At 30.9% G+C, this 19,339-nt stretch overlaps 1 protein-coding gene across 1 annotated transcript; it reads left to right on the top strand.

Moving 5' to 3' along the window:
• Nucleotides 1-11,475: 11,475 nt before the first annotated feature.
• On the top strand, nucleotides 11,476-16,863 carry LOC139886319 (uncharacterized). The gene is made up of 18 exons (XM_071870086.1): nucleotides 11,476-11,751; nucleotides 12,265-12,438; nucleotides 12,523-12,704; nucleotides 12,820-12,925; nucleotides 13,020-13,096; nucleotides 13,276-13,363; nucleotides 13,587-13,782; nucleotides 13,878-14,004; nucleotides 14,615-14,695; nucleotides 14,795-14,896; nucleotides 15,023-15,118; nucleotides 15,211-15,285; nucleotides 15,364-15,483; nucleotides 15,603-15,731; nucleotides 16,086-16,163; nucleotides 16,278-16,364; nucleotides 16,443-16,529; nucleotides 16,622-16,863. The coding sequence occupies exons 1-18, from the start codon at nucleotides 11,694-11,696 to the stop codon at nucleotides 16,670-16,672; spliced, it is 1,914 nt and encodes a 637-aa protein (XP_071726187.1). The 5' UTR covers nucleotides 11,476-11,693; the 3' UTR covers nucleotides 16,673-16,863.
• Nucleotides 16,864-19,339: the final 2,476 nt, after the last annotated feature.

The following is a 19,339-nucleotide window of genomic DNA, read 5'->3' as shown; positions in this document are numbered from 1 at the left end:
TTTGTAGACCAAGTATTCAGGAAGTTAGTTAGCCAGCTGTTGCCTTGTGATCGACGAGAGATAATGTACTGACAATACATAGATAGTACTAAATAAAATCTTGAATACAACTGTATTGTTATAACTTAGCTTGATGGTAATAAGTACACCAGTAAATTTAGGTAGAAAGAGCAAAGTTGATATATACAACCTGTCAACACAACATATTTTAAATTGGCTGAAAATTAATTATCCTAAAATTGTAAATCAGCACATAAACTGTTTAAATGGAAGTAATATATAGGCAATCCAATGAATCCTTTCTTGTTGTTATACAACCAAAACAGTGTTGCACTTAACAGAAAATATGAAGCAGCTTCAGACATGGGTTTTGCAGTGACACATGTAATAAGAGATTAGGCATAAGACAACAGTTTCTTACATACACTCCAAATAACATAGAGTTGCTTAATTGATATTAACTAGATGTGGAGCCATCGCTTCGCGCCGGGGGCTCCGTTTTGAATGCGAGTTAAAAAAAAGTCTTGATCTATTTTGTAAAAAAGAATTTTTTTCGACATCTAACATTGAAGGGTTGTTCCTTTTGTGAAAGTTGCCTCTTTTAGCGTTCGGGTTTTATTTAAAAAAAAAGTTAGTAAAGTGGGGGTTCGATTTGTATTTTAATAAAAGTTAGGGGGTTAAGTTTGTGAAATTTAAAAAAAATATACGTATAAAGTGGGAGTTCGATTTCTATTTTAATAAAAGTTAGGGGGTTAAGTTTGTGAAAATTGAGTATTAGTAAAAAAAAAAATTTAGTAAAGTGGGGGTTCGATTTGTATTTTAATAAAAGTTAGGGGGTTAAGTTTGTGAAATTTGGGAAAAAATATACGTATAAAGTGGGGGTGCGATTTGTATTTTAATAAGAGTGTAAAGTGGGGTGCGATTTGTATTTTAATAAAAGTTGGGGGTTAAGTTTGCGAAAAGTTGAAAAAGGAATAGTACTATTCATTTAGCCTTTGCCTTTTAGATGTAGGTATATAATTAATCATTTTGTATGCCTTTTCCAAATTCAACTTTCGCTCCTTGCATTGATTTTTTGTAGGACGACAATTTTGACATTGAATTCTCTCATTTGCCACCCACACACCCGTTAGGAAGAAACTCCTCGCATCCATCGCGCAAAGCGTACTCGGGATGTTTTAGGTTAACTGCTTAGCCTGCAAAGAGTGAATGATACCAGAGACACAACTTTGGAGAATTGAAAACTCCCCCAGAATTTGAACATGTACCTATTTTTTCAAGGATACGGGCCCAGAACCAATAGGTCGCTCCTTGCATTGATATAAAATACAAACACTTCATGGCTGTATAAAAGTTGTAAAACCATAGATCAAACAATTTTAAAGAACCAATAAGAGAGGAAGAAGCGAAAGCATCATAATCATAATTCATTCACAATGACATGAGTTTAGACTTTTTAAATTGGGTATTTTATAAATTATGGATTCTTGTTTGAGTGGGTTGGATATATCGTTGTAATCAGTTACTGCAAAAAGATATATTTATATATCTGACATACTATCATATGATCACTTCGCCTCAATGTCAAAACGAGATCAAATTCAATAAAACCACCAATACATACTACATACAAAAATTTATGTTACTGACAGATACATATGGAACGTACTTTGGGATACATGGACCTGAACTACGCACGATCCATCAGCAGGTAGATGCGTGAAAATTTAGTTCTGCTGTACCAACATACATGAATCATTTTCTCGTAGCAAACATAATATTATAAAAAGTTATTGAAGTCATGAAAATAACATAGTAAAAGTGTTGATGCATGTACGACACAAAGAGTGAAGCATACCACATATAATGCGTTTAAACAAAAAGAAAAAACAGGACGGGCGACGATTCCCTTTTGTCGCGACGGAATCTCGTCGCAAATACGCCACCAAACGACAAAATTTTCCATTTCTTTGACTCGCTTTTGGGTCCACGTGGGTCCACAACACATGTGCGGCGACTCTTTTTTGACATCGCCGCAAATATTTGGGTCCCAGAATCCAAAAATTTTCTTTTCGCCTTTCTTTTTATTAAGATTTGGTCAAACATTGAAATTTGTTTGCGGCGACTTGGTTCGCCGTTATAACCTGTCGTATTATTTACCCGCCAAGTTTTTTCACCAAAGTTTTTTCCTCCCAAATTTCCCACCAAATTATCTATTTAACCTGTTAAATTACTTTCAAACGGATACACAAGACAGAGCCAGATAAATTACTATCAAACAAATACAAAAGACACAAAATGTTCACCCTTCTGCCGATCATTGCCTCATTTGACGTGTATTACGGAAGTGAATTTCGTTATGGAATGAAAGTTACGATTATACGCGTAGTTCGAAAGCTTCGTTCGAAGAAATTGACGTTCGCGACGTTGGTTTACAGGACCTTTTAGACTTTTTGAAAGTAAAGGTTCCCTTCGAACATACGGACTTCTTGTATTAAGAAGATGACTGTGTTTCGGACTTGTCCGATACATATCTCCGTACTGACGATAAGTAGCATGGTATAAAAGAAATCGTGAGTTGACGTTATAATCGCATTTCTCTTTATTTAGTTTTCGAAGATGACGAAACTTTATTTAATTTCCTACTACTAAACTGTTAAGTTAGTTAGTTAAGTTGGATATTACTTTTATTGTTATTATTTGAGTATTATTTGTATCGTTTCTTTCTTTCTTTCTTTTTTATTAGATAACTTGCATGGTAACATTAATAGCCAACTAATACATAAAGCTATTATACAGGGCATAAAGGTACTGATGAAGGTTTAAATTGATATAAGACTTAATTACGCGAATTGTCCCTGAAGTTTACCATTCATTTTTCTATGGGTTCTAAAGTTTATTTTTAGTGCTAACTCCTAATGATTTTATTTGGTTTCGTATTCGTCCTTAAAGCTAACTGGCGTTAAGTCATTAGCGTTAGTTTGTGTCATGTGCATTACATACAAGAGTATAATTGTCTTTGTGATTTCCCGTCTATTATAACATACATGTTCCATTCATTTCATCTTTATAACCCGATTCACATTCTAATTTTCAATCGCAAACCTTAATCCTCAAATTCCAATTCATCTTCATCCCTATTCTAGATTGATTTACGAAATGGTTAACTGTTGGTATGGCACACGAGCTGTATTTCACACATCATGGACTTCGAAAAACTCTGGACGTAGATTCTATAGTTGTCTAATTTAGGTACGTATAGTGTTTTGATTTTATATTCGGTTTGCAATTTTATTGTAAATACAAATTAGGCTTGAATTAATGTTAGTATTTATGTATACTGGTCCAATTGCATGTTTGTATAATGGTATGACCCACCCGTGATAATCATTTTTGGAGTCGAAGAACGTACTTGAATTCCCTCAAGATTGAGCAACGTAAAACAAGACGTCCGTAGTTTATTTTAATTGTTGTATGTTTAGGTTTTGTACTGGTCCAATTTTAGATTTTTTGTAAAACAAGATGTTTAAATGTAATGTTCCATTAGTTTGTTCCATCAATGGATGTTTAATGAAATATTTCAGTATGTTACTAGCAGAAGTGGTTTGTGTATGCATTAGGCACCAATTAGGTTTATTATTGTTTAACACACAGTGAAAAATTTGTCCTCTTGTGATTCAAACTAACGATAATGACTTAACACCAATTAGTTATATGAACGAATCTGAAATTAAATAAAAACATTAAGGATTAGCGTGAAAAATATACTTTAGGACTCAAAGTGAAGTTAAAGGTAAACTTTAGGTACAATTAACATAATTAAAGTCTTCATTATATAATTATAATGAATTAATGATATATGATATACTAGTGAAATGACCCGTGAAATCACGGGTTTGTTTAAACGAAACAGTTTAATGATATGTTTTAGGTATTAAGTGAATGTAAATGCTAAAGTCATTTAGTTTAATAACCCGTGGAACCATAAATTCCGACTAAGAAACTTGGTCAGTATAAATGAACTACATTTATTCTCACACCACCTTGTTCCAATTTTCATCACAATTATTATTATTTTTGCCACAAAAGCTACATTACAACATTTTATTGGGACATGTATTTCGCATACATATGTAACGTAATTAATCCCGTAAAGATGACCCAGTTTTAAATGATAATAATATAATAATAATAAAGTTTGCTCTAAAATTGAGTATTTATATTTATAATAATAATTATGTTGTAAATTTAGTAGTTAAATATGGATGGTAATTAGTCAAATATGGATAGTAAAATTTGTACTATATATATGTGCATAATGTAAGTTACAAAAACACACATATATATTAAATACATCACACCTCTCTTCAACCTCTTTCTCTCCTATATCTTCTACAACACATCTCTCTTTTATTGGTTCTTTCAATTTGAATATATTGAACCAGGCCACTAAAGGTAGTTATAAGCCTACTGAAATATAATACGTTATCAGCACGAAGTGCTCCGTATAATCAAGGTTTATCTAAGCAAGCACACGTCACTAATCAAGGTAAGAAATTATCTAACTTTTATTAACTTCACTAACATTTATATTTATGTTATTTAAGTTATATATGGTCGGTTATACCGCATGAATTATATTTCTGTAATCTAACTTTTATTAACTTCACTAACATTTATATTTATGTTATTTAAGTTATATATGGTCGGTTATACCGCCTGAATTATATTTCTGTAATCTAACTTTCATTAACTTCACTAACATTTATATTTATGTTATTTAAGTTATATATGGTCGGTTATACCGCCTGAATTATATTTTCTGTAATCTAACTCTTATTAACTTCACTAACATTTATATTTATGTTAATAAGACCTCATGATTGTACGCAACACGTCATTTGACAACACGGTACTTTATGTACGCAACACGTCATTTGACAACACGGTACCATGGGTCGAGATTAATTCCGATCAATACGAATACGATGGGGTCTTTATATGTTATCTAACATTTATGATTACTTATGCAATTAATCATTATTTATTTCATGCATACTAATGTTTATTCTTAAAAGTAAATCTTAAAAGTTAAAATAAGAAAAAATAATTTGTATTTTTATTAAAAGTAAATCTTAAAAGTTAAAATAAGAAAAATAGTTTGTATTTTTATTAAAAGTAAATCTTAAAAGTTAAAATAAGAAAAAGTAGTTTGTATTTTTATTAAAAGTAAATCTTAAAAGTTAAAATAAGAAAAAGTAGTTTGTATTTTTATTAAAAGTAAATCTTAAAAGTTAAAATAAGAAAAAGTAGTTTGTATTTTTATTAAAATAAGAAAAGTAGTTTGTATTTTTATTAAAAGTAAATCTTAAAAGTTAAAATAAGAAAAAGTAGTTTGTATTTTTATTAAAAGTAAATCTTAAAAGTTAAAATAAGAAAAAGTAGTTTGTATTTTTATTAAAAGTAAATCTTAAAAGTTAAAATAAGAAAAAAAAAATCTTGTCCTTTATATTACTCATACGCGTTTTGATATATTGACTTTATTCGTTAACGTCAACTAACGACGTTACAACGGTCATATATACATAACGGTTGTTAACGTCAACTGACGACGTTACAACAACTATATTTTTCAAATATAAAATAAACATCTCCGTTTTCACATTTTCACAAATCAATCTTCATTTTTCAGATTACTACTCTCAAAAAGTTTTTGTAAAAATTATTCACACAAGGATGATTTTTTCTATTGTATTGGTCATATTAACTATCATCATTGTTGCTAATATACCACCGGGTGAACCTATATTATATCCTGCCCTTGTGGTTTTATTATTTGTAATCATACCATTATTCTGTTGTTTGCTACTTATGAATTTAAAATGATTCTAATTTTATTTTATTATTTGTCTATGAATAGAAGTTGATTATGATTATGATTTATGTTATTCATCTTTTTGATAATAGAAAATGTCGAATTTGAAAAGGCTTAAATTTACTCATTTAGAACAAGTGGGAACAACTACTTAACATGGGTTATGAATGTAGAAAAACATCTCGAATCAAACGGTATTTTAGAAACCCTGAATGAAAATAACAATTATTCCGAACAAGAGAAAACAATAGTAAGTATTTTTCTTAGCAAACATATTGACGAGTCCTTAGAATCTACATATTATATGATCGAAAATCCAAGTGTATTATGAAAAATACTCAAAGATAGATACGATATTAATTATCAAAAAAAAAATAATAATAATAATAACGGTGATCCATGAAAGAATAAAATTAAAGATATTAGTAGACGCTCTTATAAGAATTCCGGAGATTCTTATTAATGATCTGGTAACGTGGATCATCAGTCTAGTATTTCTTGAATACATGAACATCTTGTTTAGCTCTACAAATAAGTCCCAAAAGAAAAGAAAACGAGAGTGAATCTGTTGACAAATCTTGATTAAATTAACCTGAGCTACCTTGAGACTTGAATGGTTTGAATTTTCTAAGATGCCTAGTTTTTTTTATGTATCACTCATAAATAAATGGTTTTAGACCATAACGCATATGTTTTATTAAGTGTTATCTTTTATGTACTTCAGATTATAACTTGTTTGCAGGTAATATAATTTGATTATCTTGCTGAAATATAACTCATTATTTGCTTATCTTATTTGAAGTTTTAGTATGAATCCTGCAGAAATACAATATCAATTAAATGGTAAAGACCTATGTATTGCAGATAGTAGTAACATACACACTATGATCAAATCTAAGAAATATTTCATTGATTTAAATCAAATGAAGGAATTATAAATACTATATCAGCTCTTGCAAACTTGATATAAGAAACGAAAAAGGCAAAATTTCATATTACCAAATGGTACGAATTTTTTGGTAAACAATGTCTTGTTTTCTCCCAAATCAAAGAGAAATTTGTTAAGTTTCTCTGATATATATCATAATGGATATGATTATCAGTCAGTGATAATCGAAAATGAGAAATATCTATGTAGCACCGAAAAGCGCATAGGATTAAAAGCGCATATGATAAAAAGCGCATATGATGAAAAGCGCAGCGCATATGATGAAAAGCGCATATGATGAAAAGCGCATCACATATAATTAAAAGCGCATATAATGAAAAGTGCATATGACGAAAAGCGCAGCACGTATGATTAAAAGCGCATATGGTGAAAATGATATATGATGAAAAGCACATATGGTGATTAATGAAAATCACATATGGTGATTAATGAAAAGCACATATAGTGATTAATGAAAAGCACATATAGTGATTAACGAAAAGCACATATGGTGATTAATGAAAATCACATATGGCGATTAATGAAAAGCACATTGAGAAATAATCACCAATGTTTCTTGAAAGAATTCAAGGGTATATATATGGACCAATTCATCCATCACGTGGACCATTTTTCTAATAGACGCATCTAACGCATGGTCTCATGTTTGTGTGTTATCAAGCCATAATATGGCATTTGCAAAGTTTCTTGCACAAATTATTAAATTAAGAACACATTATTCTGATTACACCATTAAAAGGATGAGACTTGATAATGCTGGTGAGTTAACATCTCAAGCTTTTAATGATTATTATATGTCTACAAGGATTGTTGTTGAACATCCAGTTGCTCATGTGCATACACAAAATTGGTTTAGCTGAATCAATAGATAAACGCTTACAGCTAATAACTAGACAATTAGAAATGAGTACAAAACTCTCAATATTTATATGGGGACATGTAAATTTACATGATGTGACATTAATTCGCATTAAATCAAGTGCAAGTTATAAATATTCTCCATTACCAACTTAATTTTGGTGAAGACCAAATATTTTCCATCTTAGAACATTTGGTTGTGCAGTGTATTTTTAATTGAACAACCACAACAAATGGTTCCTCAAAGAAGGATTGAAATATATGTTAGATATGAAACATCTTCAATCATAAGATATATTGAACCCATGACGGGTGATGTTTTTACAGCAAGTTTTGTCGATTGTCACTTTAATGAAACATTGTTCCCTATATTAGGGGGACAAATGAAATATAAATAAAATAATGTTTCATGGTGTGAACATCAATTAAGGAATATTGATCATCGCACAAAAGAATGCGAAAAGAAAGTTCAAATATAATGCATATGCAAGAACTTGCAAATTAATTACTTTATGCATTTAAAGATACAAAAAATAAGTGACTAAATCATATATACCAGCAGTAAATGCTTCAGCTAGAATTGAAATTACAAAAGCTGGCAATAATGTCACTCATGAGTCTTTGCTACGGCAGAAACGTGGGAGACCAATTGGTTCCAAAGATAAAAATTCTCGAAAAAGAAAATCAGCTGATAATGAGGTAAAAGAAAGTGTTCAACAAGAACCACAAATCAATACTCCTTCTGCAGAGGATATTGATAAATGTAAATACATAAATTGCAATAAATTATGCAATATTATGAAACTGAAATGAAATGAAAAATCTTGATGAGATATTTTTCATATAATGTTACAATGACATCATGAATAAAGATGATCTGGAACCAAAATCTGTCATTGAATATCAAAATAGACGTGATTGAACTCAACGGAAAGGAGCAATACGAGCTGAATTAGAATCGCTCAATAAAAGAAAAGTTTTTGGATCAATCGTTATCACTTTTAAAGATGTGAAACAATGGGATACAAATGAATTTTTATCCGAAAAGAAATGTGCAAATGAAGTTACAAGGCAAAACTAGACTTGTAACTCAAGATTTCCCACAAAGACCAAAAATGAATTAGGAGAAAAACTTATCCTTCTATAATGAATATAATTACTTATTAGATACTTAATCAACCTGGTAGTTATTTAAATGCATCTCATGGATGTTGTTACTACTTATCTCTATGGATCACTTAATAGTGATATATATATGAATATACCTGAAGGGTTAAGGTATCATAAGCATCTAATGCAAAACTCAAGGGAATATATTCCATTAAATCACAAAGATTTCTAAATGGGTTTATACAATCGGGACGTATGTGGTATAATCGATTAAATTACTACTTGATAAGAAAAGGGTATACATATAAACTTATTTGCACGTGTGTTTTATAAAAACAATGTTCAGATATGTGATCATAGCTGTTTATATCAATTATCTTAAATAAAGAAATCTATGAAGCCATTCAACTTCTAAAGAAAGATTTTAAAATAAAAAAAAAAAAATCAAGTATTACGTTGATTTACATATTGAGCATATAACTAATGACTTACGTATACATCAAACAACTTATACCAAAAAGATTTTAAAATATTTTAATATGGACAAGACAAAAACCATTAAGTACTCATATGGTTGTTAGATCTTAATATTGATACTAATTCATTTCATCCTCTAGAAGATCATGAAGATCTTCTTGGTTCAGAAGTTCCATATTTTAGTGCAATTGGGGCTCTTATGTATCTTACAAATTATACAAGATCTGACATTTCTTTTGCAGTTAATTTGTTGACAAGGTTCAGCTCAGCCCCTACCAAAAGACATTGGAATGAGATCAAACAAATAGTTTGATACCTTCGGGGAACTACTGATTTATAATTATTTTATTCTAACAACTCGAAACAAGATTTGTTTGGTTATACAGATGCAGATTATTTATCTGATCTACATAAAGCTAAATCTCAAACTGGATATGTATTCCTAAATGGAGGCACCGCAATATCATGAAGTTCTCAAAACAAACACTTGTTGCAACATCATCAAATCATGCCGAAGTGATTGCATTACATGAAGCTACTCGGGAATGATTTTAGTTAAGATCAATGATACAAATCATTATTGATTCTTGTGGACTAGAACGCTATAAAAACCCAACAACTATCTATGAAGATAATACAACTTACATAGTACAAATGAAAGAAGAGTATCAAAAATGACAGAACAAAACATAAATGCCGACGAGGCGCTAAAGCTATAAACGGTCTTAACGGTCATAAGTTTGATGGAAAAGAATGATATATTGGTAAGGCTCAGAAAAAGACTGAAAGGGAATAGGAATTGAAACAACAGTTTGAGCAAACCATGAAGGAGACTGTAGACAAATCACAAGGGTCAAACTTGTACATAAAAGATTTAGATGATACAGTTTCAGATGAAAACCTCAGATTCTTCTCATATACTAAAGATCTCGTAAAAGACAACCAGATTAAAATGAGATACGTTCAATCAACAACTCTGCTGATCTTTATACCAAAGCACTGTCAATCGCTGTTTTCAAAACATACGTTCACAATATTGGCATGAGGCAAGTTCAAAAGATGTGACGACTCAGCGTTGTCTACTTGAGGGGGAGTCAACTCTATGCTGCACTCTTTTTCCCTTAGCTAAAGTTTTATCCCACTGGGTTTTCTTTAGCAAGGTTTTTAACGAGGCAGTATTAATTGCTCTTTAAAAAAAATTACCATCCAAGGGAGAGTGTTGTAAATTTAATAGTTAAATATGGATGGTAATTAGTCAAATATGAATAGTAAAATTTGTACTATATATATGTGCATAATGTAAGTTACAAAAACACACATATACATTAAATACATCACACCTCTCTTCAACCTCTTTCTCTCCTATATCTTCTACAACACATCTCTCTTTTATTGGTTCTTTCAATTTGAATATATTGAACCAGGCCACTAAAGGTAGTTATAAGCCTACTGAAATATAACAAATTATTCATAATAACAAATGTCTCTTTAATTTTATTTTAAAAAAAAAACTAAAATACAATTATTATATGAAGACTGTACAATATGCTTCAAAGTTTGTACATGTGTTAATAAGATGTTTTATCATAAAGTTGTATATATATGTTTCAAATATTGTACATATGGTCATGGTAGTGTTTTACCATAAGGTTGTACATATTACTTCAAATATTGTACATATGGTCATGCGGGTATTTTATCATAAAGTTGTACATAATGATTTATATATTATACAATTAACATGTTAATAATTTTATTTAAAATAATTAATTATTTTAATGATATCATCAAGTTAGTTACTATAAATAAAATTTTTTTAATTATAAAATATTTAGGATTAATGACATCATCTAAGTAACCTAGATTTTTTTTCTTTTTATTTTTGATTTTTTCTTAACAAAGGAATTTACTTAATTATGACATCATTATTTTAGCATTTTAATAGAAACTATAGATTAATATTAATATTAATATTAATATTAATATTAATATTAATATTAATAATTAATAATTGATATTAAATAATTTATAGTCCGTAATAGTATTCGTGATTTTTGTAAAAGGCAAAGGTAGTGAGATTATAACATGTGAAAGGTTGTGGGTCCGATACCTTAGAATATTTGCAATTGCAACTTTGAAGGTCAACAATAAGTTGCGATTTCTGGCCGGCAAAAGATTTGATTTTGATTTATTTATTATTACTAGTATTTGTTATACTCTTATATCCTGTACGACGGACGGTCACTGAGAATATACTCTGCAAATATTACTATTACTACTACTAAACAAGATAACAATCTTTTCCATACATACATATATATCTGTTCGATTCTTGTAATAAGGTTGTAATAAATTAAACGATTATAAAGATAAGACCCAACAACAAAAGGAAGGAAGAAAAAACATCATTCAATTCAATCTAAGATGATGGAACTAAAGTCTGGCCTCTCAGCTTTTGTTACTGGTGGTGCTTCTGGAATTGGTATATAATATTTCTTCAATTACTATACTTTTTTATGTTTTTTGTTCCTTCAAGTTGGATCGGATATTTGTTTAATTGGGTTGAATTTGATTTCAAGAATTTATTCAATTGTGCAATGAAGTTGAAAGCTTTTTTTAAACCCAAGTGTATTTTGAGTGATTTACAAAGGCCAAGAGAAATATTGTATCTCTGTATTATCTTTGATTTTAAGTTTATTGGATGTTCAATAAGTGGAATTCAAAGGGTTATAAGTATGTGCTTAGAATTTTTTTAATCTTTTCATATCTTATTCTGTTCTCCAAGAAAGATAAAAAATACAGTTGGACTTTTGAGGTCAAGGATACTAATACACCAGTCAACTGTGGCTAAAAACCCTACTTATTTTCCAGAAAAGATTGATCAGAATGTTACAAAGATAATAGCTTTTTGTGTTATATTTGTGTGTAATCATCCTATGTGAATCTTGATGTTTTTGTTGTCAATTGTAATGTATTTTGTGTATATATTGTGCAGGTAAAGCTCTTTGTATAGCTCTTGCGCAAAAGGGTATATATGTTACGGTTGTTGATTTTTCTGAAGAGAGGGGAAAGGAAGTTGCAGCACTTTTACAAAAACAAAATATCAAGTCTCAATCCGGATTAAAAGTTCCATCTGCTATCTTTGTAAAATGTGATGCAAGTAATAAAGGTGAGTTTTTTTTTCTCTGTAATGAAATAATCAAGCATATGTCTTACCAGGTAGTTGTTTATATAAATTTGTTTAATGAAACAGGAGAAGTGGCTGCTGCATTTGAAAAGCATGTGGAGGTTTACGGGGGTTTGGATATTTGTATCAACTGTGCCGGTATTGCAACTTCTGTGCCATTCTTTAAGGACCAAACCGATGGTTCACGCTCGTGGAGGCATGCGATTAACGTGAATCTTGTTGCAGTTATCGATTGCACCCATAGGGCGGTATGCTTGAAATTAACTTCTTTTTACCATGCTAAATGAATAAACTAAAGTGATCAATGCTTGCAATGTTATCAAATTTCAAATTTTAAGTTGGTTTTTAACTGATTATATGTAGATCAAGATAATGGAGTCTGCAAATAAACCTGGTGTGATCATTAATTTGAGTTCGTCAGCAGGACTATACCCAATGATCAGTGACCCTATCTATTCTGCCTCCAAAGGTTTTTTTCTTTTTTTCAGTAACTATTACAATTCTGCCTATATGACCTACTTTTCGTATTTTCTCTAATGTTTCGTTTGGACTTCATATGAAAGGGGGTGTGGCTATGTTTACCAGATCGCTTACTCCCTACAAGCGCAAAGGTATTCGTGTAAACGCGCTTTGCCCTGAGGTGAGAACCAAATCCTTATGAGCTAGTGTTCATAATAAAGAAAACATAATCTTGAAAACACTATTTTATGTATGTTACATTACATGAGTTAAAACCGTATATCGTGATGTTGTTTCTATCAAATACCTGCAAAGTACACCCTTCTTCTTGTTCTAATGTCCTTATAAACGTGTATGCAGTTTATTCGAACCGATATGGGTGAAAAAATACCTCCACGATTGATTGATATAATGGGAGGTTATATTCCTATGGATACTTTGATACAAGGTATGCTGTTTTACTATTTCGGAAGAGAATACACGCATAAAACTAATCAACTTTGGCCCAATTTCATGTTTAGGGAACCTACTTCTTAATCTTAATCAAAAAGAAAAGAAATAAACAAATATGTATCTATGAAAGTTTCAAATTCTTTATTTTAGGTCATCCCTTTTCTACTACGAAAAATAGTTGCTTGAGGTTGTAACTTAGGAGTTAACCAATGAAACAGGTGCGTTTGAGCTTATAACCGACGAGAGTAAAGCGGGAGCGTGTTTATGGATTACTAATCGAAGAGGTTTGGAATATTGGCCGACTCCAGCTGAAGAAGCAAAGTATTTGTTACCGTCTTCGAAAATGAGGAAAAGAATTTCATCAACGGTCCCTATTACTACTGCTGTTCAGATCCCTCGGAGCTTTGAGAAAGTGTGAGTCCCTCTATTAATGTTATCATGCTCAGTAATTCAGTATTATTAGTTTTTTTAATTGTAGCTTTTTTATTTATGTTATACTCGTTATGCAGAATTGTTCACACCCTGAGCCACGATTTTAGGAGTGCTACAAGTATTATTCGTGCACCGCTAAAATTACCGATTGAATCTGGTCATGTCCTCTTGAAGATCATATATGCCGGTGTCAATGCAAGTGATGTAAGCTTGTTATTAATGACTGACTGAGTTGCTACTATTTTAATTTCGCTCATGCCATATATTTGATAATTTGGTAGCTTCAAAGCTTTCATTTATTTAGCTACCAAAGGATTCATGCTTCTTATATTATTCACTATATTTTTTAGGGCATCAAGTATCTAAATCACGTTGCAATCTAAATTTAACTACAAATAATATAATGGAACCCACAAAATATTTATGTTAAGTTTTTAAAACAGACAGGGATTTAATTCTCCCGCGATTATACAGTCATTGTTGTGATGTTGCTCAAGGTTGAAAAAGTTGCTAATCGGGACCTAATCAGTTGATAGCTTGAATGGATTAATCGGTCTAATTCGGGATTAATCGGATGTCGACCAAGTTTGATTTTGACCGTTAATCCCTACTTTGTCCGATAAAATAGTCTTTGACCGATTAATCCCCAACCATTGTTGACCGATTAATCCTACCTTCACCAATTAATCACCGTTGACCAATTGGGGACCGGTTTTCTGGGCCGATTTTACCTAAAATCTGATTGGATGCCACTCACACGCAATGCCGATTTCTGCAACACCGGTGTTGCTAATTTGAGTAGATAACATGACAGGTAAATTTCAGTTCTGGTAGTTATTTCAGTGGAAGCAAAGAAGAAATCAGATCTCGGTTGCCATTTAATGCTGGGTTTGAGGTATCAATGTTAACACTATAATGCGTTCATCATATTGGTTTGTATTTTTTTTTTTTTTTTTTTTTTCATGTGTTTGAACATATTATACAAAAATTACAGGGTGTAGGATTAATTGCTGCAGTTGGTGATGGGGTTAAAAACCTAAAAGTTGGTACTCCTGCAGCAATCATGACCTTTGGAGCTTATGCTGAATTTGTCATGGTATATCACCTGGAATCATCTTAATCTTATTCTTATTTATCAGTTTTAATATTTATTTAGCATTTATTACATATAATATTTATTATTATAATGATCAGTGACTTTGTTATGTACATTTTATTTTAGGTACCCTCAAAACACATTCTACCTGTTGCAAGACCAGACCCTGAAGTTGTTGCCATGCTTACTTCTGGACTTACAGCATCAATCTCTCTAGAAAAAGTATTTTTTATCGTCTAAATATGTCAATCTTCATTATAATATGCTATGCAACTTTATACGTAATGTGAATTCTTTATGTAAAATACTTTTAGGCAGCACAAATGGAATCTGGAAAGACCGTTCTTGTGACTGCTGCTGCAGGAGGAACTGGGCAATTTGCAGTTCAGGTACTTTAAGTTTTTAAAACCTTTTTTTGTGTAATCAAATAATATCTTATTTTAAATGCTTTGTATGTTTTTTGGTAGCTTGCAAAATTAGCTGGAAACAAAGTGGTTGCAACTTGTGGAGGTAAAGATAAGGCTATGCTGCTACGAGATTTGGGAGTTGATCGAGTCATCGACTATAAACAGGAAACTATAAAAAATGTATATTTGACTCTTTTTAAATTTTAATTTACAAGTGCTTGTTATTTTAGTAGATTGAATCAATCTTTAATACATACATACACATAACAATGATGTTTTGTAAACTACAAAACGAGCAGGTTCTTAAGAAGGAATTCCCGAAAGGCGTTGATATCGTTTATGAATCTGTTGGTGGCGACATGTTTGATTTATGTTTCAACGCGTTAGCGGTTTATGGACGAATGGTTGTGATTGGAATGATCTCACAGGTAAGCTATCTTTGTTCAACTATCTTTCTGCTTTTCACCATCTTTTAAATGATCCATTGAAATTGAAATGGGTGGGGGGCGGGGGGCTGGTTACAGTTGTTATCAAATCCAAAATTGATATGGATCCCGTTGAAGTTTTAGCACTACGGCACTACCATCTTTTCATTTTGTGGTCCAACTTACATAATTTGATGTAGTTAATACATTTTATAGAAAAAGTAATTGGAATCTGTTTCAAGATTCACAATATGTATTCGGAAAAAGAGTACAAGAATTTGTAAGTTATAAATAGTAGTAAAACTGCTTTTATATATTTATTCCTGTCACCTTAAATTTTATATTTTGTTATTTCAGTATCAGGGAGATGATGGATGGAAACCACGAAACTATACCGGCCTATGCGAGAAACTCCTAGCAAAAAGCCAAACTGTGGTATGATTTATCTTATACTTTGTGATACAAATAAGAAAATGTTTTAATTAATTATCATTGGGCTAAAGTAGTACACTTCTTCAAGTTATTCGTGATAATTTGTGGCTGTTGCAGGCTGGATTTTTTCTCCCACAATATGCTCATTTATGGCAACAACATCTCGATAATCTGGTTCATCTCTTTTCAGTGGGAAAGCTAAAGGTAATTTTTACGTAATGAATTTGTAGTCGTTCGTTTTTATAGTTCTTGATATATCAATTTTCTTTCTCAAAATATCAGGTTGCTGTAGAACCTAAAAGCTTTGTGGGCGTTCAGTCTGTTGCTGATGCAGTTGAATATCTCCATTCTGGTAAAAGCGTTGGCAAGGTATATGCAAACAAATCAAAACGGCTTTCACTTTCATCTCACATCATATATAAATTTAGAAACCTTACAGGATGATGAATTTTTACTGTCAGGTGGTTGTTTGTATCGACCCGAGTTTCAGTCAGCAGTCGGCTAAGCTTTAAGCCTAGTATTAGTAATCAATAAAGATAGAACCATCATCAATTGTGCACCAGTACACTTCAAATAATTTGCAAATGATGTCAAGCAATCTCGGTGAGGATAACATGTCAGCAAACCATATTCGATGTCTACATATTTATTTTAGTTTTTACATATAATAAATATACTGTAGTAAATTTAATCTAATTAATATATATATATATATATATATATATATATATATATATATAGGCATTGGTTCATCTACGTAGAGTCTTATAATGCATTAAGGTAGGAAGCCACTAAATCTTGACATGTGTCCATTTTAAATGAATGAAGTATTTTTAGCATAAAGGCTAATATAGTAAATAGGAAATTAATGTGAATTTATAAATTGTATACTAAAATCATCGTCCATGTACTCCATTAGTGAATCAGTTCAACTTCTTCCTATCATATAGGAATGTTATTTTTTCTGAATTTGAAATATCAATATTAATATGAATATCCGTAGGAGAATAATTCATTACCTACATATACTAATAGCCACCCAAGTTCTTGGCCACCCAAGTTCTTGTAGTTTCAATATATTTAGAATGTAGTTTTGCGTTTGCGTTCACACTGCATCCGGTCCCTCATTTTTGCCTCAATTTACACAATGACCCCTCAAACTTACTTTTCCTTGGGGGTAAAAAGTGTAAATATACAATTTTATTAAAATAAAAAAAAATAACTCCACCCGAATTTTTAACGGGCCCTATCTTTTCGCTCGATGCGGGTTAAATTTTTCCGAGCCCACCGTTCAACTCACAAAAATCCTACGAACACAACGGGACTAACTATACGCGAAACGGACACTAAAAAAAAAACGTTCAATACCTCGGACTATATTCAATACATATACACACCTATAACACGCTCCGTTAACTATAAATACGCAACCCAAAGGCCCCGCGGCATCGCGCGGGCTCATTTTTCTAGTTTGTACTCAATTATAAAACGAACGAGATCGTCAATTATTTCAATTGCAATTGGATCGCCATGCTATGTCAAACTAGATCGTTCTGTCCGTGAAATGCATTGTATCATACGAGGAGAGGATGGAAACTATCAAACTAATAGTGAATTCAAGAATCGCTTCAAACTCATCTCTCATCAAGCTTGTTTTTGATAGTCCTCCAACGTGTCTAATATTGGTGGTGTTTATTGGTGTATCAATGTTACACAATAACAATGTATCAACATATAAACGTACGCAATAGTGTATCTTGTTTTTCTATTTTTATCTTCCTTTACTTTTTATCTTTTTGAGAAAAAAATGTTGTTTTAAAGTTTTCATTTTTTGCCAAAAAATAATAAGAAAAACATATGCAATAGTGTATCATCATGTTGGTGTATCATCAATGTTGTATGTTGTATCAATGTTAACTTATCATCAATCATAGTTAGGGATGGCAATGATCATCCGATCCGATAGATATCCATTCGATCCGATCCGCTTAAAGCGGATATGGATGATCTAAATGGATGAATATTGGATATGGATATGGATATGGATGTTTTTTGGATCGGATATGGATGACAATTTGTAATCCATGGATGAACCCGATTTCACCCTAAATGCTTAAATTTATATACATATAATATATAAATATAGATATATCGTTATAATTACTCTCAATTATATATTATATTTCATTTTATATATATATATATATATATATATATATATATATATATACACACACACACATATTCCGTTCACTTTTTATTACATTAAATTTCAATACGTCCAAGTCTTAACGTTGGAATTTTTTTCTACAAAGCTAATTGATATTTCGATCAACGTACCAGTAGAGGTGATCATATTCTTATATGTATGATGTTTATTTATTGTTATCATATCGTATATATGTAAATATACACACAAGTTATAACATATTAGTTAGTTAAGTGTTATCGAGCTTTTAGGTATATACAGTATGACTTATTTTTAAGTAATTTTATAACAAGCGATGACTTTAACTAGAATTAAGTTGAAAAAAAAAAAAAAATTAGAGATGACGTATCCAATGGATATCCATTAACCCAAATAATCCATCGGATATGGATATGGATGGATGAAACTTTGGTTAACGGATATGGATATGGATATGGATATGGATGGAACTTTGGTTAATGGATATGGATGTGGATATGGAGTAATCCGATCCATATCCGATCCATTGCCATTCCTAAATTCATAGTGTATCAATATGCCAGTAGCTAGTGTATCAACATTAATTTATAGTGTATCAATAATGAATAGAGTCAAATACTATTTGTATCAACTATATTTTTGTATTATCAGTGATGGTGTATCAACATTTATAGTGTATCAACAAAGAGATTGTATTTTAAATCGCCTATATGCTGCATTGTACTCCATTAATAAATTTATGCACAATTTTGTTTGAAGGTTTGAACAACAAAATTTAATACCTACGAGTTAAACTTAATTCATCGGATTTTCTTGTTTTTATCTTCAAAAACTTATATAACTTACATTAAAAAAATGGTGTATCGATTGTTCAATAAAATAACTTTTTAATAATTTATTTTGCTAAAGTAGTTGGAGACGGATAATTTAAAGATAAAATCCGGCTTTGGTGTTGAATAGAACGAGCAAATTAATACGGTTATTGTCCTTT

This window comes from Rutidosis leptorrhynchoides, chromosome 1 (genome assembly GCF_046630445.1).
Source record: "Rutidosis leptorrhynchoides isolate AG116_Rl617_1_P2 chromosome 1, CSIRO_AGI_Rlap_v1, whole genome shotgun sequence".
Classification (NCBI taxonomy): domain Eukaryota; kingdom Viridiplantae; phylum Streptophyta; class Magnoliopsida; order Asterales; family Asteraceae; genus Rutidosis; species Rutidosis leptorrhynchoides.
This window is presented reverse-complemented; position numbering and strand designations above follow the sequence as displayed.

Excerpts from the sequence above, each read along its gene's own strand:
- LOC139886319 (XM_071870086.1), top strand. The coding sequence starts at position 11,694 with ATGATGGAACTAAAGTCTGGCCTCTCAGCTTTTGTTACTGGTGGTGCT. Across the intron at positions 11,752-12,264 it reads TGGTGGTGCTTCTGGAATTG|GTAAAGCTCTTTGTATAGCT; the intron begins GTATATAATATT and ends TATATTGTGCAG. Across the intron at positions 15,484-15,602 it reads AACAGGAAACTATAAAAAAT|GTTCTTAAGAAGGAATTCCC; the intron begins GTATATTTGACT and ends CAAAACGAGCAG.